The sequence below is a fragment of the Salvia hispanica genome, chromosome 1 (genome assembly GCF_029641045.1).
Source record: "Salvia hispanica isolate PSC_SH4W2 chromosome 1, Shi_PSC_v1, whole genome shotgun sequence".
Taxonomy (NCBI): Eukaryota; Viridiplantae; Streptophyta; class Magnoliopsida; order Lamiales; family Lamiaceae; genus Salvia; species Salvia hispanica.
Genome location: NC_142692.1, coordinates 6,190,001 through 6,212,106, shown reverse-complemented (window position 1 = coordinate 6,212,106; position 22,106 = coordinate 6,190,001). Strand labels below are relative to the sequence as shown.

At 36.4% G+C, this 22,106-nt stretch overlaps 2 protein-coding genes and 2 pseudogenes across 2 annotated transcripts; 2 read left to right on the top strand and 2 right to left on the bottom strand.

The window, feature by feature from the left end:
* Nucleotides 1–2,985: 2,985 nt before the first annotated feature.
* Nucleotides 2,986–5,018, top strand: LOC125223080 (Protein kinase superfamily protein). Its single transcript, XM_048126047.2, has 9 exons — nucleotides 2,986–3,141; nucleotides 3,333–3,492; nucleotides 3,568–3,658; nucleotides 3,741–3,815; nucleotides 3,892–3,980; nucleotides 4,054–4,172; nucleotides 4,248–4,388; nucleotides 4,518–4,594; nucleotides 4,679–5,018. The coding sequence occupies exons 1-9, from the start codon at nucleotides 3,057–3,059 to the stop codon at nucleotides 4,823–4,825; spliced, it is 984 nt and encodes a 327-aa protein (XP_047982004.1). The 5' UTR covers nucleotides 2,986–3,056; the 3' UTR covers nucleotides 4,826–5,018.
* Nucleotides 4,954–7,986, bottom strand: PFC1 (Ribosomal RNA adenine dimethylase family protein). The gene is made up of 10 exons (XM_048126046.2): nucleotides 7,695–7,986; nucleotides 7,459–7,608; nucleotides 6,689–6,745; nucleotides 6,319–6,417; nucleotides 5,963–6,058; nucleotides 5,742–5,826; nucleotides 5,614–5,666; nucleotides 5,460–5,543; nucleotides 5,278–5,388; nucleotides 4,954–5,194 (listed from the first exon to the last, which is right to left on the bottom strand). The coding sequence occupies exons 1-10, from the start codon at nucleotides 7,923–7,925 to the stop codon at nucleotides 5,129–5,131; spliced, it is 1,032 nt and encodes a 343-aa protein (XP_047982003.1). The 5' UTR covers nucleotides 7,926–7,986; the 3' UTR covers nucleotides 4,954–5,128.
* A 1,798-nt stretch (nucleotides 7,987–9,784) lies between these two features.
* On the bottom strand, nucleotides 9,785–21,266 carry LOC148933168 (uncharacterized; annotated as a pseudogene).
* Nucleotides 15,303–15,998, top strand: LOC148933169 (secreted RxLR effector protein 161 pseudogene; annotated as a pseudogene).
* Nucleotides 21,267–22,106: the final 840 nt, after the last annotated feature.

Here is a 22,106-nt window from a genome sequence, read left to right as displayed (position 1 = left end):
AGTAGTATTAAATTTTTTGGTATTGTATTGTAGATGGAATGATTTGGGGGTTTTCAATAGCAACGTGCCGTGTCCTTTGTGACGTTGGTTTCCCTTTGATTTAATCATTGTTAATTTAATCATAATTAATTATTTGAAAGAGGGATTTTGTCTGTTTCCTACAACTAGATTATGATCATGCATGCAACTTTGGATTCCTTTATTAGCGCTAAACTGTACTTACAAATCACTTTTAAATGCGTTATTTTTGTCTGATATTTAGCACTAATTAAGTTTGCTGTTAAAAGTAGAAAAATATACTCCGTATTAACTATTGAATTTATTTCACCATTGTTTTATGCAGCACAGTTTTTTTAATGCAAAAAGAGAATTTAATTTAATATAATTTGTCCCTTTTCATTTGCATGGCGATGAACCCACTAATTTAAATACTCTTTTGTTGTAAATTGGTGTGTTTTTGCATGCGTGACCTTTCTCAATGTCGATGATTTCATTGTTTGTTCGAATGACCAAGTCTATGTGAGCACTCCCAATGCTCTCCCTAAAAACTCCCTTATTTCTCCCTAACTCCTGCTACATCAGCGCCACATCAGCACCAAAATTTATCCCCAGTTTTTAGCCAACTTTTAGCCAACTGCTCCAATGGTTTCTCCCTTATTTCTCGCTAACTCAACATTTCATTTTTACATCATTACTAATTTAATTGTTTTATTTTTGTATATAATAAAGCTAGCTAATTTATAAGACAAGACAAATAATAGTAATAAAGTTCGTTGTATTAAACACGAGTAAAAAATTACAACGACGAAAATTAAAAAAAAAATAGGGGGGAAATTATTTTAAATTAATTATTAAATTTTAAATTTATAGGGGGGGAAATTAAAAAAAAAAAAAACTATTTGTATCGCCGGATTATCGCCCACAGTGGTCGGCGATAATCCGGCGAATTTCGGGATTCGGCGTTAGAATTAACGCCGGATTATCGCCGATTCCTCCCCATTGCCGGCGAATTTTCGGCGATAATCGGCGATAAAACGCCGGATTTAACGCCGAGTGCATTGGGAGTGCTCTAAAGGGTTATAATTTTTATCAAAAAATTTATGAATTCCGTTCTATATAAATCTAAAGTGTAGTCGACTGAATTTAATAACTTCTAGATTTTTAGTTTAAAAATCAATTCATTACGACGCATAATGTTTCCAAGCACCGTGCGAACGTTTTCGGCGTTGTCGACATCTACTGCTGGAACTACATCAACTCGTGTGTCGGAAAAATGAATTTTTAAACCGTGGACGAATAGAGTATTTAGAAACAAATAAATTTATCCTGACACAGAATGTTTTCATCACGTTTTCAGTCGACAACGTCTTCTTTTGGAACAACATCAACTCGTGTCTACTGTCTAGTCTAAATAAATTTGTGAAAACGTTTCAAGTCGACAATGTCTTCTTCTGGAACAACATCAACTCGTGTATGCTGTCTAGTCTAAATAAATTTGTTCGCATGGTAGACGTGGGGACGAACCCAAGTTTTCGTCATATATAAGATAATTTCTTTGTATTAGTATGTATCATAATTTTCAAAATACTATAGAGTTAGTACAAAATCCTAGTGTGATAAGTTGAAGCTGCTTATTGGTACTGTGCAGCCTGCATTGATGACATGTGATTGGATTTTCTACCATACATAATAAACAAGATTTAATAATGGATTACAATAACCATAGTAAAATTTATGTGAGTGTAACAAAAAAGGACAAAGCTTATATTTTAAAATGAAGACCATAGTAAAATTGGCAAAAGAAAAAGGTTGTTATTTAAATACGAGGAGATCTCTGTAATATCTATAGACGGTAAACATGAGTAGTGTATTAGAGTTGAGATACCTTAGTCAAGTTGTTTGCTGTACTTATCTGATTAAAGGGTACATAAATCTGTAGATTAATTAGTAAGTTAATATGATATGATATTGATGGGCACTGCTCTAAATAATTAGGTGCATTTGGAATAGTTTCTTGTCATTGAGGAAAATAACAAAATTCTCAAATTCTCTTCTTTTTAACACCATTTCTTGTATTTATTGATATGTTGAGATTAGACCACCACAAAAAAGTTAAGGAGTATTTTGCCTTTCATAATATAAATATTTATTTAGACTAATTCCAGCATTTGTAAAATAGAAATTTGAATAGTTTGGAGGCAAAACTGAAAAATGAGGAATTCAATATTTGATACAACCTTAAAAATAATGATATTCCATTGTTTGAATTAATAACCCAAGTCATGGGCCTCTTATTTCGGTGCGGATCTCCTACTCTAACTTTCCTAATCCATTCCTACTCCACACTCACAACTTAATAAAATAATCTCACCTCACTTAACCATCACTTACCAGTAGGGATCACTTGCATGTTTTACTCTTATTTTATTAAGTTGTGAAAGGTGGAGTATGAATGGATTAAGAAAGTTGGAGTAGGAGATCCACTCCGCTCTTATTGAGCCAGTAAAAGTATAAAGAAAAATGAAGCCTCCTCCTCAACTGACGGATGAAAATAGATCTGTGATTCTGTTATGAATCTTTAAATCTCAATTTTTTTATGATTAATCCAGCCAAAAATCCAAACAAAACATAAAATTCAAAATAAAAAATTATCATTAGATTAGGTATAATTGAATAAAATATATTTTGTAAATCTAATTATTGATAAAAATTTAGGTTTAAAAATTTAAACCTAATGAAACCGAACAGATTGAAGCAAAGAAATTATATCCGATGTGGAAAATCTAGAAAATCGGTTAATATATCAATCTAGAAATTTCAATTTTTGGATTGCTAGCCTTACTAAATTACTATTCCTAAAATATGATAAATATTAAAATCCATCTTCACCTTTGTTTATTTTTTAACGCACAGTTTATGACAGAAAAATGATTACTTACTAGTACTAAAATTATGATTAGAAATTTAGAAACAGAATTTTGAGATCAGTCTTTTTATTTTATCTTCTCCTTGTTATATCGATACAAATTGTGAAGCTGTAACACACCTACAAAGAGATGGCGGCAGCAGCAGCGGGGCTTCTGTCTCTCTCCACCGCCATTCCCTCTCTCTCTCCGCCTCTTCCTCGTCTCCGCTTCCCCGGTAAGTACCACTGTTGCTCTTCACCACAAAACAAAGGCTTTCTTCAATTGAATTTCACTGATTCCTTTCAATCATTGATTGCCCTCTTTCAAAATTGTGGTTGCTGATGAATTGGAGAATTGAGATTGGGGGTTTGTGCTAATTGCTCTACGATCGAATGCTTAGTAGTAACAAAAATGGAAAATGAACAGTGGCAACAATGACAATGAGTGAGGATCCAATTCGTGAATGGATTTTATCCGAAGGGAAAGCAACCGCTATAACCGGCACTCGTTCCGTTGGTGGCGGCTGCATCAACCGTGCTTACCGTTATGACACAGATGCCGGCCCCTTCTTTATCAAAACAAACAGGTAGTCTGTATAAGTATAACACAACACAAATGCTCTTTTCTCTGCTCAAGTGATTGACTGTGTTATCTGATATAGGAGCATTGGGCCAGAGATGTTCGAGGGGGAGGTATTGGGCCTCAGTGCCATGTACGAGACGGGGACTATACGCGTGCCTCAGCCGTTTAAGGTAGAAATGAGGGGATGTAATGTTATCTGATGTCTTCTTGCTTTTGCTGATACAGATATGTTGTTCTTTAACCTGCATTTAGTATGGAGCTCTACCTTCTGGCGGCTCGTACATCATCATGGAATTCATCGAATTTGGTGCATCGAGGAGAGATCAAGTGAGGGCTTCATCATCTTTCTTGGTTTCTACTTGTTTCTACATTTGCTTCTATTTGACATTTTCCCAGTCATTAGGCTGCACTAGGAAGGAAGCTTGCTGAGATGCATAGAGCAGGAAAGTCTACAAAAGGCTTTGGTTTCGACGTTGAGAACACAATCGGAAGGTCTCCTTCACATATTCACATCAACTCCCTTTCCATATGCAACATATCTCAATAGTGTGTATGATCTGTGCAGCACACCACAGATAAACACGTGGACGTCAGACTGGATTGAGTTCTATGGAGTTCATCGGCTGGGCTACCAATTGAAGCTCGCACGACAGCAGTTTGGGGACTCCTTAATCTACGAGAAAGGTTCTTCCTTTTTTGCCAAAGTTAAGTATACAGACAAGAAATGTTTTACTGATTCATTTTTCATGCTTTGTGAAGGGCAAAGACTCATCAAGAACATGGCACCTCTTTTCAATGGCGCCGTGCTTGAGCCTTGCCTTCTACATGGAGATTTGTGGAGTGGGAATATAAGCTACGACAAAAATGGCGAGCCGCTCATACTCGACCCTGCCTGCTACTGTAAGTCTACATGAACCGAACAACATTAAAAATTCATAGGAATCTTACTTTCGGAACGTCAAACATTCTCAAGTTAGGTTGTACTACCCTAATCTTTGCTGTTGCTGCTGCCTTTGTGTGTTCTTATAGATGGACACAATGAGGCGGAGTTTGGGATGTCGTGGTGTGCTGGTTTCGTTGGATCGTTCTATGATGCCTACTTTGAGGTAGCCATCACTCATGTTTTCTTGCAAGATGTGTTGTTGCCATGTTAGATAGGCTTGATTTCGTGTGTGTCTGTGTCGTCTCAGGTGATGCCAAAACAGACGGGATGGGAGGAGAGGAGGGATCTGTACATGCTCTATCACTACCTGAACCACTATAACTTGTTTGGCTCTGGCTACCGGCCATCTGCTATGGGCATCATCGATGACTATCTCAGGATGTTGGGAGCTTAGCTTGGTCAGTCTGACATTGTGCTTTCGATGTTGTATCTTCTGTAAATGCAGTAAGAGATGTTGCACAGTCTTGTAATAGAGGATTTGGTTTGATATTTCTGTTTTTGCATTTTACTATGTAAATCGTGTTGTGAAAGCAAAAAAACTCACTGTAAATATTTGGAGGTGAAATTATGGTTTTATTTACATTGAAGTATGGACACACTTGTGTTTCTAAATATATGCAGACCACTCCCTAAGGCCTAAACAATATTAGTAGTCTTGTAATTTCGTCTGGTATTTCATCTTCTATTATCATATCATCTATGATTCCACGATCAAGTTGTGCAGTTTCACAAAATCGTCTAATGTGAGCTCTTCGGGTCTCGACTGCAAATGCGAATAGCAGTAATTAGGTTTATAAAAAGGAAAATGAGAGCTTTTAGTGATGGATGAAAATGGGGGGAGCTTACAGTGGGAGGAAGATTAAGGGCAGAGAGAGCAGCTTCAATATCAGGTGAAGGGCAAATGTGGTGAAGAGATTTTCTCAGCATTTTACGCTTTCCATTGAATGCAGAGTTCACCTAACAATAACCATTAATGCAAGCAAATGAACTCTTGCATCATCTGAAAATGCAGGTAAAAGAGTCCTTACCATTGAGAAGAAGCTCTTGAGGGAGGAAACGTGGGGATAATCTGCGGGCTGTTTCAGTTTAAATGCAACGACAGCAGCATCGACCTAACAGCAGTATATTGCAGCATCAGAGCGACGTTCGTTTTTGAAGCATCGATTCACAGTGGGAACATACCTTAGGCTGGGGAAAGAAATTTGACCTTGGCACCTTGAGCTTGTATTCAGGATCTGGCAAGTAAATTTCCAATGAGAGAGGAGTTATAAATTTCAAGACAAATATGGAACTGTGTCAGTGTGTATTACCCGAATAGAAGTTCACAAAAACATTAATGGGCCGATGTTCGGATGACTTCAGCGAAGGATCAACAAAGCGCTGTGCTGCTTCGTCCTGAAAAAGATTACGGGGATGATAGAACGCAGAATGATAACCAGTTGAAATATTCTGTTTGATTACTAGATACGGACAGGGAAACCTCACTGTCTCGTGTTCAAAGAGGGGCAATTTAGTAATTTGTGGTGCATACCTGAAGTAAAAGAACAACCTCAGAGAAGATGTCTCCCATTGGAAGAAGTTGTTTCACCACATCAGTGCTTATGTTGAAAGGTATGTTCGCCACCACCTAGACACGAGAGGTGAAACATTATGAATCAAGGATGCTAATGCCAATGCTAGAATCTTCTTAGAAAGAGCTTTCAAAGATGTAGAAGATGATAAACTATGCTTGCTAGAGTGTGAAATGCAGAGGGGGGAAACGATCAAATGATGTCCCTTGAAACTGGTCTCCGAACAATTTCAGGTGAAAAAGCTTCACAGTACACTTACAAGTAAAGCTATATAGAACCTAAAGTATACAACGAAGTTAGAAAAGAACCTCCAAACCTTTGCAGTAGATGAATTTCCTTCTGGTGGACCTTTAGCTGACAAAAACGAGGACATATGAGATCGAATATGAGACCGTGTAAAATCCTCTTCGATAACCTACATGATGAAATAGAGAAAACAAGCCCTTTTTAGCAGTGTCTCAAGACCAGTATATATGTGAACAGATTCCAGAAAAAGAAAACAAGTTGCTTCAATCAGATTTGTGGTTTTCTGTCATTAACAATGAGATGCTGGTACCAATGCACGGTAAATCCCCTCGTAGCTTCTCATAACACGAGATGGATCAATATACAAGTATGCTCTCACGAGTGATAACTAGATTTTGCAATGAAATAGGCTTGCGAGAATCTAACAGAGGGCGTAGTACCTTCACACGTTGTAGTCCATTGAAGCGTTCCCTCACCAGTGATGCCATATAAGGATCCTGAGAAATGAAACCATAATATCAAGAATCCTAAACCGAGAATAGAGGACATTGCAGTTGAACATCATAGTCTTAGTTAGATACTAGTTGTGCATTTCAATTTCCAATTCAAGATCCAGAAGCAGGTCTAACAATATCAATCTCACATGATTTTGAGATGACAGCAGCAATCTGCATATAAGGAAAGTGGTCTTTAACACACCTTAGGCTTTTCATCTTAGCTCTGTTTCTTATTTCCAATTTAGACATCAGTAACACAGTACTATCATAGGACTCCAGCACTAGCTCAGAATCTTATAATTTACAAATAAATTCAAAAGTTATTTTCTAATAGTACTCCATGAAGTAGGCCTAACATAAAAATACTACGTAGTGTTAAGATTTGAGTCATCTTCTTCAACTACATCCTACAGAGTGTAGGGATCCCAAACTACATCAGGTAATCCAAATCTCTCCAATTTAAGCACTAGTCATTTTTGTACAACAACAGTCTCATCTCCTCTCTTAAGTCAGTATGACCACCTAAAGCATACATCAGAGTAATGGCTTTTGGATGAAAAATTAACAGAACCCAATCCAAGAAACACATAAAGTTTAAATCTTGGCAAGAAAAAAGTCCTTCACCGAGCTCAGGTTGTAGCCTTGGATAATAACCCAGTGACAAAATGAAAACCTAACAACAAAACAACCCAAATAATACAAAAAAAATCAACCTTTTCGATAGCAAGAACAGTTGCACCAGCTTCGAGTAGCGCATTAGTCAAGGAACCAGTTCCTGGCCCAATTTCTAACACAAAGTCACCTTCTTTCACATTGGCAGCCGCCACAAGCTCCTCATTGACCGACCCATTTACCATATAATGCTGAAATGAAAGACAAAAGAGATAAACCAATGATTTATAAAGTAAAAAAGTGATCTTTATTGTTTTCAATTTTGAGGATAATTTACCTGGCCGAGAGATTTTCTTGGAAAACGGCCTTTGGAGTTGAGGGCTTTAAGGGTGGAGTGGTAGTCGTCTTGTTGCCTTTTCCTTTGGGAGGTTGTGCTGTTGGCTTTTAGACGTGGCGGTGTTTCGTCGAGGTTGCCGGCGGCTAAGCTATCGTGTGCCGGTGGCAGAGCTGAAGTTCTGGTTTGGTGGAAGGAAAGGATTGGTCGGAGCGGCTGCAGGAGAATAGTCATTGCTACAAGGAAGAAGGAACAAACAAACCTTTATTTCAGATTTTGTTTCAAACGTTTGCTATCAAGTTTGTAGTTGAAATTTATCTAATTTTTTTTATGTTATAATTTAAATTTGTTTTATTTTAAAATTAAAGTATTAATTATAAAATTTAAATTTTCTCAATTATCTCATTTATAAATAAAATATCATCTTTTAATAATGTTGAAATGAAGTACTGTATATATTTTTTCTTTTAATATTTTATTGAAATATTATCATTTTTAAAATCAACTAAAAATATCAATATGTGTATGAGTGATATAATTGAAAATTTAAAAATTTCTGATCTATTATTCCAATTTTGAAGTTTATAGGATAAATCAAAATTTGATTAAAATTTATAATTTAAATAACTATAATGGAGTATACCCTCTTTATCCCATAAAAAAAAAATTATCTTAGGAAGATTCTGATTTTGGTACGCAATTGAATAAAATGATAGAGAGAGATGAAAAAAAAAGTTATTAGAGTATAATTGTTGAAAAATTAGTCTATTTCATTTTTAAAAAGTTATCAAAAATAAAAAAATACTAATTTTTATTATATAATTCAAATGACAAAAGTAGTAGTACTAGTGGAGTACATTTTTATAAAATCAAGACTAGAATATATTATTCAACGGTTCGAATAAAATAATGGAGTAGTAATTTCAGTAGTATAATCGAATATGAAGACCGGAAGAAAAATGGTAATATTACGCACTATAATAATGTACTAAAATAACAAATTTATCAATTTAGTAGTATCTTTGTCTATCAATAAAAATTTTATTTTGTCATTTTCATCCTTTCACTAATAAATTTCTCATTTTAATTTTTTTTCTATTTCTTTTGGTAAGAGCATCTCCAAGGGGGAAAGGTATATTGAGAAGATATATTTCTCATTTACCTTCTCAAAAAGGTTATTATACCTTCTTAAAAAAATGGACTCCAAGGAAAGAAGATAAATTCAAAAAGCAAATACAATAACTAACTTTATACCTTTTCTATCAAGAAGAGGTAAAGATACCTCCTCAAAATAAAAGAAGGTATAATACCTCCTCAAATACCCTTTCCCTTGGAGCATGAAATTTTATGAAGAAGAGGTTAAAATGGTAGTTATTTCTCTTTACCTCTCCATTTACCATCTCCCTTGGAGTTGCTCTAATAGACACATCTTCCATTAACCTTTTGCAATCCACTTTCCACTGCATTTCTTAAAACATGCGCCGATCAAATGCGCCCTTGTATTGGTGGATGAAGGGAGTGTCATACTTACGTAGATCACTTTATAAACATACTCCCTCCGTCCCTGAAAGTTTGTCTCATTTGTCTATTTTCGTTCGTTCCACAAAATTTGTCTCATTTAACTTTTTACCATTTTTTTTGTCGACCCCATATTTCACAGTTCACTAACTCATTCTTACATACATTTTATTATAAAACTAATATATAAAAACAGGACCCACATGCCATATTCACTAACTTTTTCAACTCATTTTTTATTAGATTTCTTAAAACTCATATCGGGTCAAAAAGAGATAATATTTGGGGGATGGAGGGAGTATATAAAAGTCCATACAATCTTGATAAAGTTTAATCCAATGACAAAATAAAAGAGACCGCACAATTAAAGCATTAAAAGTAATTCAAGGGATTGAATCGTTCTGAAATTTGCAACTCTTTTGCTATATGCAACACAATAACGAAGCTTTTACAATATGTAAGCCATTTAATTCCGCAAACTTAAGAAATTGCAAACGTGTTTGCTTAGAAATGAATTGAACTAGAAAAGTGGACCTAATCTTATCATCGAACAAACAGTTGTATGAGTGCCTTGCCTAAAGTCGCAAATCAACATCTCTGGTTAATAAGATCTCCTCGCAATCTTCATCCACATATTTTAAGATCTCCTCGCAATCTTCATCCACATATTTCAACTTGAAACTGCCCTTCTCTAGATTTAGACTCAAAGCCACTTCTTCAGTAATCTTTGTCAATCCTACTAATGACAGAGGCAATTCAAATCTTATTTTATCCTCATTATACTGAAAGGTAATGGGCTAGAATTAGATTAATATAGATTAAGTAATTATAGTTGGGCTATAATTATAATAGTCCATAAGCCCAACAATCATGAAACCCTAGTGACTCTTCATCTATATAATGGTTATTTATTCTCCATTGTGGGGAGGAGAGATAACGTAACATTAGAGAGAAAATACGCAAAATTACTCTTAGAGAGGACCTTAGATTCAGTCTCTCAGGTGGACGACGAGTCCTTCTAGGCCTATTGAGTTGGTTTTGCTCTGGTTCAAGCTGTTCATTCTGTATGTGAGAAGGTTCAGGAACATCCCCATGATCTTCTTGAGGTGGAGGTGATGCAACTATTGCATCATCTTGTCTTTGATGCATCTCATTGTCTTGAGGTGGTCCTTCGAGAGTCTCTCTAAGGTCCTCTCTAAGAGTAATTTCCCCTCCCAATAGATCATCAAAAACTCCCACTGAGTTATTGATGGGGCTTGAATTCCCTAACAGTGGTATCAGAGCCCGGGGCTTGATTCATAATTGATTTTGTCCTCTAATTAGTTCGTGGAATAATTTTGGAAATTAAAATCATATATAATTGGGTATACTTTGGAATCTGATTCCAAATCTTTACGAGAAAGGTTAATGCCTTCGAAAATTGATTTTGAACAGCTCTCTCTGCCTCTCTGGAATTTGTGGAAATTGGATTACACATATGTTTTGATAAATTCTCAATTACATCACTTGATTTGATCAATAAATTATTAATCACACAAATTCTTTCAATAAATGGGACGTGTTTTAGCAATTGTTGTGTTATTGGATGCATTGGTCCATACTGATCACTATGTCATTATTTCGGAACTAATAATAGTGATAAATCCCAATATAATGATTAGATTCATTATTTATTGAAATAATAATAGCATATCTTTCTATTAATTCGAGAATAGATATGTTACTATATTAACAATGTCTGATATATATTTTTGAAAATAATATATAATATTGATTTGGAATTAATATTGCATATTGAATATTTAATATATTAATTTAGAATTAATATGAATTGTTAGTCCACGTCTAATTTGTAATGAAATATTAATTGGATTAATAAATTTATTTGTTGAGCATTATTTGATATCCTATGTGATAAGCATGCTATTTGATTTATGCTTATTTATTTTAACTATAGTAGTTAGTGACCGTTTTATTGTCTGGGTAGGCGGCGCCCAGTATGTGTAGTCCGTGTTATACTATGTCTGGGTAGGCGGCGCCCAGTATTTGTAGTCCGTGTTATACTATGTCTGGGTAGGCGGCGCCCAGTAATTGTTTGAAATTTAATATTGGATATTATACTCACATAACTAGTATCACACTTTTTCCCCATAAAATATAAGTCTTGTTTTTGAAACAAACGCATCGTCCATCATAATTGTTTGATGTTCCTAGCCTTTTCGACCACGAGTTTTACGCCAAAGCGTTTACTCTAAATCCACAAGGCCTAGGCTCATTCATAGATGCATGGTTGGCATCGTGTGATGGGGTTGACTTGCTTAAATTGTTTAGTAAAGCCAAAGCGACCTAAATAGTTTATGGATGCATATTAATTGGATTAATAAACCAAGAATTGCAAAATAGTTGTTGCAATTGGCTTAGAGGCCTACCTTGTAATATTATTGTAGTGATCAGCCAAAGCAGGGGCTGCGATGATATGGACTTGGATCTTGGACCACTAAAATTTATATTTGATATAAATTCGTATTTTATGTTTGGGGGACATAATATATGTTAAAATTAGTGGGAGCTAATCAATACAATAAACTCTTGTTTGATTAGAGATACGAATGTGATCTTTGTATGCTTTTCTAATTTACTTTTCATTGTATTTTTCTGTTCAGATAAAATGTCAAACTTGACTTACAAGTGTTTGATGGAAACACATAAGTTGACTGGGTCAAATTTCACGGATTGGCTCCGTTGTTTGCGCTTGGTGCTAAGGCATGACAAAATTGATTATGTCTTGGACAAACCAATTGGTGTCGTTCCCAGTAAGGAATCTTCTGAGTTTGCTACGTTTGACGCAGCTGCTCATGAGAAACATGTTGAAAATGCAAATGATGCTCAGTGCATCATGTTGTCATCCATGAGTTTGGAACTTCAAAGACAACATGAGCACATGCTTCCATATGAGATGGTTAAACACTTGGAGAGTTTGTATGCTTCACAAGCTCAAACTATGGAGTATGAGATACTTCGCGATCTCTTCAAGTGCAAGCTTCAAGATGGAGGCAAGGTTTCTGAGCATGTGCTGAAAATGATTGGTTTGATTGAGAGGTTAGCATCGATTGGAACGGTGCTTCCCGCAAATGTCTCAACAAATCTAATTCTTCAGTCTCTTCCTAGTAGTTTTGAGAATTTCATTGTGAATTTCAACATGAACAACACGAAGGTTGGGCTGCCAGAGTTGCACAACATGCTTAAGACTTATGAGTCTTCCACTGCTAAGGTCAAATCTGTGCTCATGGTGAGCTCTTCTGCAAAGTCTTCCAAATGGAAGAATAAGCAGCAACAGAAGAAGAAAGCATCTAAGGATGTTGTTCTAAAGCCTAAGAGTGGAGGGGCTAAGAAGAAGTCGAAGTTATCAAATGATGAGTGTCTTTTCTGTCATGAGAAGGGACACTGGAAGAGAGACTGCCCAAAATTCAAGGCACAAGGTGCAGAAAGTGGGAGCTCAGGTATGTTTGTCATTGAGATAAATATGTCTATGAATAATTCACAATCTTGGGTATTAGATACAGCTTGTGGCTCACACATTTGTAATAATGTGCAGGGTCTAAGTGACTGCAGGAAAGTGAGGCCTGGGGAAGTTGATTTGCGTGTTGGAAATGGAGCAAGAGTTGCTGCCGAATGCGTGGGCACTTACAGATTGGATCTTCCCTCAGGACATAGACTAGAATTGTTCAATTGTTATTTCGTTCCAGTTATTTCTAAGAATATTATTTCCATTCCGATGTTAGACATTGAAGGTTTTTCCTTCCATTTTGCAAACAGCAGATGCTCGTTTTCTTTTAATGGATTGTTTTATGGAAATGCCACTCTTGAAAATGGATTATATATGCTTGAATACAAACGGAATATTCTCAATGTGCAAAACAAAAGACCTAAGCTATGTAATACGAATAATGCAACTTATCTATGGCATTGCAGACTTGGTCATATTAATGAGAAAAGAATAGCAAGATTGAGAAAGTTAGACTATCTCACTTCATTTGATTTAGAATCATACGGAGCTTGTGAATTCTGTCTCAAAGGAAAAATGACAAGTAAACCATTTTCTGGGAAAGGGGTGCGTGCTAAGGATTTGCTAGAGTTAATTCACACAGATGTGTGTGGACCGTTTCCAACTCAAGCAAGAGGTGGTTATTCGTACTTCATAACTTTTACTGATGATTTGTCAAGGTATGGATATGTGTATCTTATGAAACATAAATCTGAGGCCTTCGAGAAATTTAAAGAGTTTAAGTGTGAAGTTGAGAAACAACTTGGGAAAAGTATCAAGACTCTTCGATCAGATCGAGGAGGGGAATACTTAAGCCGAGAATTTCTTGATTACTTGAAGTCACATGGAATCCAGTCAGACTGGACACCTCCTGGTACACCTCAAATGAATGGAGTATCTGAAAGGAGAAATCGAACATTATTAGATATGGTTCGATCCATGATGAGCTTCGCCAGTCTCCCTTTATTCCTATGGGGTCATGCCTTACTAACGGCTATTTACATTCTGAATAGGGTTCCCTCTAAATCAGTCGAGAAAACACCATATGAGTTATGGTGTGGCAAGAAAGCAAGTCTTAACCATATCCGGACCTGGGGTTGTCCAGCTTTTGTTAAGAAAATGATGACTGATAAATTGGAAACTAAAAGTGAGAAATGTTATTTTGTGGGATATCCTAAAGAAACTAAAGGATATGAATTCTACTACCCTGGAGATCACAAGGTGATAATCTCTAGGAATGTGACGTTTCTTGAAGACAATTATGTCTTAAAGGAACAAGGTCACAACATTGTAGATCTTGAAGAAATTCAAGAACCACAAGATAACACTGAGGATGAGGTATTGTCAAATGGTTTGAACAATAACTCAGTGGGAGTTTTTGATGATCTATTGGGAGGGGAAATTACTCTTAGAGAGGACCTTAGAGAGACTCTCGAAGGACCACCTCAAGACAATGAGATGCATCAAAGACAAGATGATGCAATAGTTGCATCACCTCCACCTCAAGAAGATCATGGGGATGTTCCTGAACCTTCTCACATACAGAATGAACAGCTTGAACCAGAGCAAAACCAACTCAATAGGCCTAGAAGGACTCGTCGTGCACCTGAGAGACTGAATCTAATGGTTGAGAACCAAGATGATGAAGTTGATTTAGATGACGATGAGCCTAAGACCTATACCGAGGCGGTGTCAGACACCGATCGAGAGAAGTGGCTTGAAGCCTTGATATCTGAAATGGACTCGATGTACTTCAACTTAGTCTGGGAACTAATTGACTTGCCAGATGGGGTTTACCCTATAGGCTGCAAATGGATCTTCAAAAAGAAGAGAGATGCAGATGGCAAAGTACAAACCTACAAGGCTAGGTTAGTGGCAAAGGGTTATAGTCAGCGCGAAGGCATTGACTATGATGAAACCTTTTCGCCAGTTGCTAAGATCAAGTCCATTAGGATATTACTTGCAATTGCTGCATACTACAATTTTGATATTTGGCAAATGGATGTCAAAACCGCATTTCTCAATGGAGAATTAGAAGGCGATGTCTATATGACACAACCTGAAGGTTTTGTATCGAAAGAAAGGCCGAATGCAGTGTGCAAGCTAAAGAAGTCCATTTATGGACTTAAGCAAGCTTCTAGGAGTTGGAATATTTGTTTTGACAGAACAATCAAATCGTTTGGTTTTGTCAGAAGCAAAGAGGATCCATGTGTTTATAGTAAACGCGAAAATGGAAACGTCGTATACCTTATCATATATGTTGATGACATCTTGATTATGGGAAGCGATCGTTCCATGATGCAATCCGTGAAAGAGTGGTTGTCTAGATCCTTTATGATGAAGGATCTGGGTGATGCTTCCTATATCCTTGGAATTAAGATCTATCGAGATAGACCAAATAGGATGTTAGGATTATCACAATCCACTTACATAGACAAGTTGCTAAGGCGCTTCTCAATGGAGAATTCTAAGAAAGGTTTTCTTCCTATGGGATATGGCATTGTGTTGTCAAAGAAGGAATGTCCTCTAATGACAAAGAAAGGGACAACATGAAAAGGATCTCATATGCTTCGGCTATAGGATCTATTATGTATGCCATGATATCTACTAGGCCAGATGTGGCCTATGCGCTTAGCATGACAGGCAGATTTCAGCAAAATCCCGGTGAGGAACATTGGAAAACTGTTAAGACTATTCTTAAGTACCTTAGAAGGACTAAAGAATATTTCTTAGTCTATGGTGGACAACCAGAGTTATCAGTTACTGGGTATACTGATGCTAGTTTTCAAACAGACCATGACGATTATAAGTCTCAGTCTGGATATGTTTTTATCCTCAATGGTGGAGCAGTGAGTTGGAATAGTTCCAAACAAGGTACAACTGCCGATTCCACCACCGAAGCCGAGTATATTGCTGCATCTGAAGCTGCCAAAGAAGCTGTTGCTTTGTTAGAGTTCGTTAAGGAACTGGGTGTCGTCCCGAGTGCCAGTAGTGCAATACCTTTGTACTGTGACAACACTGGTGCTGTTGCGCAAGCAAAAGAACCCAGAGCTACGAACAGGAACAAGCATGTTCCTAGAAGATATCATCTGATCAGAGAAATAATTGAAAGAGGAGACATAAAATTAGAAAGAGTACCTACTGATGATAATTTAGCTGATCCTTTCACTAAACCGTTATGTATAGCAAAACACAACAAGCACTTTGAGAGCTTAGGTGTTAAGCATGTTGGTAGATGGCTTTGAATCAGTGGGAGTTAAAGTTTTATATGTCTTAGAAACATTTGTGTTGAGACAATAATACTTGATCACATTCTATGAAAATATAATTTTCTATGGGTTTTGTGCACTTATTGGAATAATTGTTTCAAATGTTTATCTTTATTCTAAATATTTGTTCCCTTGAATTATGACTGTCGTTAATGGTGTGAGACATTAATGATATAGTATAATTCTAAAATAGCCCTAACCAATGATCATCAAGAATGAGATATTGATGATATGTTACAGGTTAGCATGGGGTTTGCATCACATTCTTTGAGAATGTAGTTGTTCTCACAACTATGAGATATCAGATACTCGTGATGGACACATGGTATACTTTGGAGAGTATTGGTATACCCTACTATTAAACTGTTTTGTTAAGTGTCTACAGTTTATTAGTGCATGAAGTATGTAATAGTCCTTGGATCTGAGGTCATTACACATTTTGTTTGTTGAGTGGTGTGCTTTGATCTTGTCCAATGTTTTGCCTCCCAAAGGAGGATTGAGACACGGACCTGTGTTGGGTATATCATAAGATAAATGAAAATGGTAGTTGAGCCAAGAATGAGATTCATTCCTCGATTAGAATTTCGAGAGAACACTCAAATTCTCTATATTACTTGACCATTAAGTCATTGGCCAATGCAGAGATATATTCAATTAAAGTAATTGAATATGATCGAACGGGTCATTTAATAAAGATGAGATAAAGCGATTGAGCTATTTGGATGACACATGACAAATCTTAGGCTCAGTCGGGTGGTTCGTGAATGAAAGGATATTACTATAAACTTTATGTAAAGGCTTGTTTACAGAATTCACGTAAACGTCCTTCATATATCGAGCTACGCTGCCAACGCAGTCTAGGAGTTTTGTGCAGACTTCGTTTAGATCGTCGTCGATAATGAGGGCCTAAAGGGTCACACTACAAGTGTATTTTGATCCGCTCAAGGGTACAAAGTTGGAACTGCGTATTATATCTAATGCTAGTCCAAGTGGGAGATTGAAAGGTAATGGGCTAGAATTAGATTAATATGGATTAAGTAATTATAGTTGGGCTATAATTATAATAGTCCATAAGCCCAACAATCATGAAACCCTAGTGACTCTTCATCTATATAATGGTTATTTATTCTCCATTGTGGGGAGGAGAGATAACGTAACATTAGAGAGAAAATACGCAAAGCTTTGTAGAGAATTCCTAGCATTCTTCTACGGAGCAATTGTACCGGGATAGTTCCTGCATCGGATTGGATTGCACGTGGACCTCGATAGTAGTGGATTCAACTTGCAGGATTCAATTGAAGAAGAAAACAACACAACAAGTAAGATTTAATTCCGTTGTGTTTTACATGCTCAACTTGCAATATGATTATGAATCTAGATCTGTATTCTTGTATGCAAATTCCGCTGCGCTCATTAGATGAATACAAGAATTCCTAACATATACTTCACTTTTACAATCACCTTATCTGCACTTCCTGTGTTTATCTGTGTCACATTCTCCAATGGATAAACATTGCTGGTTGATGTCAACATGTTTTGCACTAATTCTGCATCACATTTTTCTTCAAATAAGGGATAGATTTTTCTTGTGTTCTTTTCTGTTTGGCCACCTACAAATGCCATGTTCCCTGCATGCACGCTTTACTGTTGATCTTCCAACTGTGTAAGAACAAGTTAACTCCCATTCATGTCAGAACAGAATATACATATAGTTTCAGAGATAACTGGACTCACCGCCGAGCTCTTTTGCAGCATCGTTGAGATTCTTCCCAAAAAGTGATTTGAGAACCTCAACACTAAGATCGAGGGAGTTTTTTCTCTTCTCTCTTTCTCGTGTATTGGAATGTGAAGCAGGAACGGTGCAGTCTTCTGCATGTTCTTCTTCAATGTGATAGTACTCATTTTGTTGACGTTCTTCAGTGTGATGGTACTCCTTTTGATTGTACTGCACACTTTTAAATATGACTGGATACACAGATGCAGCCTTTAATTCAGAGGAATCAAGTTTGTTTGCATCAGAAAACTCAATAACCTCAACCACCAATTCCTCTCCTAGTTCCTTGCCACATGCCATCTTAAATGAACTTAATTTATGCTTTAGTATTGGCAATAAAAGGCTCAAGAAGGACCCAACATACTTATATGTTCCAGGTATTTGGTAGAGAAAGAACTCCACAATATAAAGGAGGTTACCAGTGTGTGAACTTTGTAAACAAATTGCAAAACAAGCATCATGTCGATCACTCATGTCATAGTGTGACAGTGGCTGGTCGACTATGCTAAGTTCACATACATTTGAACAAAAACATGATTTGTTTTCAGATGCCAATACCATCCCAACAATCCCTTTCCTGGGTTGGACATGAATCCAGTGAACGTTTGTAGGCATAAATTCCAAGAAATCATTAGTAGAGATTGCCAGCTCCATGCAGATCCTATTACTATTGGTAGTACTAACACATTTTGTAATGGGGACCCAAACATTTATCATGTGGAGTTGGGAAAGCTCTTCATTGATTATGAAATAGACATCGCGGATTTCTTCCAAAGCTTCTTCCATGCAATCGACAATCTGATACAAATAGCACAAATTAATTTGAATAAAGACATACAAACATGTTGGTGACAGAATTAATTACCAATCTAAAATTATATTAAAACCTACATCTACAGGTTCATTTCCAAACAATCTTGAGTTGAAGTCTATGTGAGTCAAACACATGTATTCTTCCTGCATGAAAGTGGACATTATTTTCACAACAATTTCATATGATAAAAAAAACTAAAACTGGCAAAAGATAGTACCTCCATTAGATTTTTGATGATTTGAAGGTCTGAATAATCAAATCCTAGGAACTCTAGAACACCCAGAAGCTTGTGATTGCCTTTGTCTTCATCATCAAATACGGGTAAAGCCAAATATCCACGATTACAACAAAACATTGCAAAGTTTCTTAGTGGAAATTCTTCTCTAGTGTAGTAGATGAGGTCAGGGCTGATTTCAGGGTGTTCAAATCTAAAGACACGTCCAGGGGGTCCAAGTTCATCTTGTTTGGCTTGGTCGTCCACATAATAGCAATGTTTCGAACATTGTTTCCTAAATGAAGCTATACCCTTTGCAAGATAACCAACAGCATATGGCTGATCTGAAGTTTTAAGACAACACCTATTCTTCTCCATTTTGGGTGCCCAAAACTGAACTATCCATTTATTGCGTTCCCAAGATTTCATTGCTATTTTCTTCATTAAACAATCCATCTTATCCTTGATTTTGCTTTTAACAAGTTCTTCCCATACGCTTTGTTCTAGCAAGCGAAAAACCCATCCTTTGTTCGCACCCACAGATATAGGTTTTAGGCAACATGAGTCGACCGTCTTCAAGTATGTTGGCATGTCCAACTTCAAAAAATTTTGCTTGTAAGGCTTCGTCAAACTGAAACTATCAATTGACTCACATTCTATTGCATCATGCCTTGCATATTCCTCTACAAGTTGTTTCCCATATACAAACCTTACACTTACACTCTTGAGATTGATCTCCAGTATCTTTAAGAGCAAGTCATGTACAGAATGATTATCTTGTATATACTTTGGTCGAAGAAAAAATTGAATAACGTACAAATGGTTGTTATTGCTTTGATGAGAAACTGCAATGCAATGGGACATCCTAGCCCTCTGGGCATAATGGGCCAATGGATTTTTAGATATAGTGAGACCACATAAATTTAAATGGCAATTGTGAAGATCCACTTTAAGCTTGTGAAATTCACAAGCTTTAAGATAGGCTTTCGTATTATTATCAATATCACGCCACGAATTGAATATCTTACTTTGAGAATGTATGAAAGATACCATCTCCATGCAGCATAAGTTGGTGGCGATGTTAAGACATTGGTTGTTACAAGGGATCCAAACTTGTGTCAGATATAGTTGCGGGATTGTCGCCATAGCCAATTCAAGTACTTCTATTATTTCACTTCCAGGTTGTTGCTGTTTATATTGAGGGAATGAAATAAGAAACTGAAAAGAGATAAATTTTACCATGAGTAAGAATGCTAAGGTTACCATTTCTTTTGTGGCGCCGGTAATTGCAATGGAATTGTGATTGGATCTCAACCCTACTACAATCTGCAATGATATAGTATCATTATTAATACATGATTGATAACAAAATCTAACCTAGTAAAGTACCCCCTCCGTTCCAAAGAAATAGGTCATTTAGTTTTGGTACGAGTTTTAATGCATAATTGGTAAATTAAGAGAGGAGAAAAAATAGTTGAAAATGTGTAGTGGATAGTGGGGTCCAAAAATAAAAAAGTAAAATGCAAGGAGAAAAAAATTACCATAAATGGATATGGACTATTTGTATGGGACGGACGAGAAAGGAAATACAGCATATTTCTATGGGACGAAGGGGGTATTTGATTTACATTATTCGATTCATTGTGATGAGTATAAAAAAAGGATCCTATTTACATTATCCTTCAGTTTATATTATAAACCACAACAATTTAATTCAAACAAAAAATTAAAGAATTTGAAAGGTTCGATTATACTATTTCATGCACCAAACCAAATGTGATGAGTATGAATTAAAATGTTGTTGTAGCATGAGACGAATAACCTGTAGTGCTCGATCTAGCAGAGATAGGAACTCATCGCTTGCATAATGAACATAATCTCTTCCAACGATCTCCAACACACCGTAGCATTGATAGGTATGGGAATCAAATAGAGGCAGTGCGGTGTAAGCTCTGAAACCACAGCGAGCAGCTTCATCCCGCATCGGAAATTCATGGGTTTCGTAGAGCCTCAGATCAGGTGTGGATTCTGGTAGCATGTTCTGGTACACCCGGCCCACGCCTCCAAGTTGCTGCTTGTCTTCTCCGACATCAACAACATACTCATGATCTCTGCATAGCTTTCTGTACCAACATAACCCCTTGCCGAGACGGTTAAATAAAAAGGGTGGTGTGAGGAAGAGAGGTAGTGATGGCTCCCCTCCACTTTCACCACTCCCCAAAATTGTATCATAGAATGAAAGTGCATCCAACTGTGCGATGCAATGTGTCTTAGAAGATCTGTGATATTGTGTTGGCCTAATAATTCCTCATACAAAACCCATCCACCTTTAAGATTCTCATGTGCCAAAGCTTCTTCACCCAAATCCTGCTTCAAATCTGTTATTGAAGAATACGATTCCATCGATTCATCTCCTCCACTTTCCTCATCCTCCCGATCCATCACACAATGAATGATTGAGAAAGTGTTTTGCTGTGCCTCCCGATCGATTTCCGACCAAAGAAGATGACTCTAAGGATTGTGCAATATCAATAATGCAGACTATAAAATTATAGAATGAATACTTAGTCGTCTGCATGTTCCATGCCATTATCGCAACACTTAGTATAAAATATAATACTCCCCCGTTTCTGATGTAGTCGAGGCGTTTTTTTGGGCACACGAGTTAAGAAAAATTGTGTTAAGTGAGTTAAGTAAGGAAGAATAAATTAGGAAATGAAATAGGCCGAGAGATGAAAGAAAAAATAAAGTAAGAGAAAATAAAAAAAGTAAGAAGAAATACTATGTTTACTTTAAAAAAAAAATGACTCCACTATTATGGAACATATGGTATAGTTTCTCTGGGTGTTTTTAAAAGACTCATGCCAACCTATCTAGCTAATGACAACTTGCTTGTACGTCCCAATATTAGCATTACTCCATGTTCCACAATAAAAATCACATTTTGTCATTTTGATTTGTCTTACAATAAGAGTTACATTTCACTTTTATCATAAATAGTAAGTAGGTCTTATATTCCACTAGCTCACTTAATTTACATTCCGTTATAAAATTAATATAAAAAAGTTGATCTCATATTCCACCAATTTTTTCAACCCGTTATTCATTATATTTCTTAAAATTCGTATCGAAACTAAATGTGACTCATATTGTGGAATGAAGAGAGTAATATACTATTAAATCATCACAAGCCAAGAGATTTGACAATTCATCAATACTTTGTAAATAAAGAGGTTTGAAAAAAGTCTAAACAGCTGCTCCCTCCCATTTATTTGATTCGTT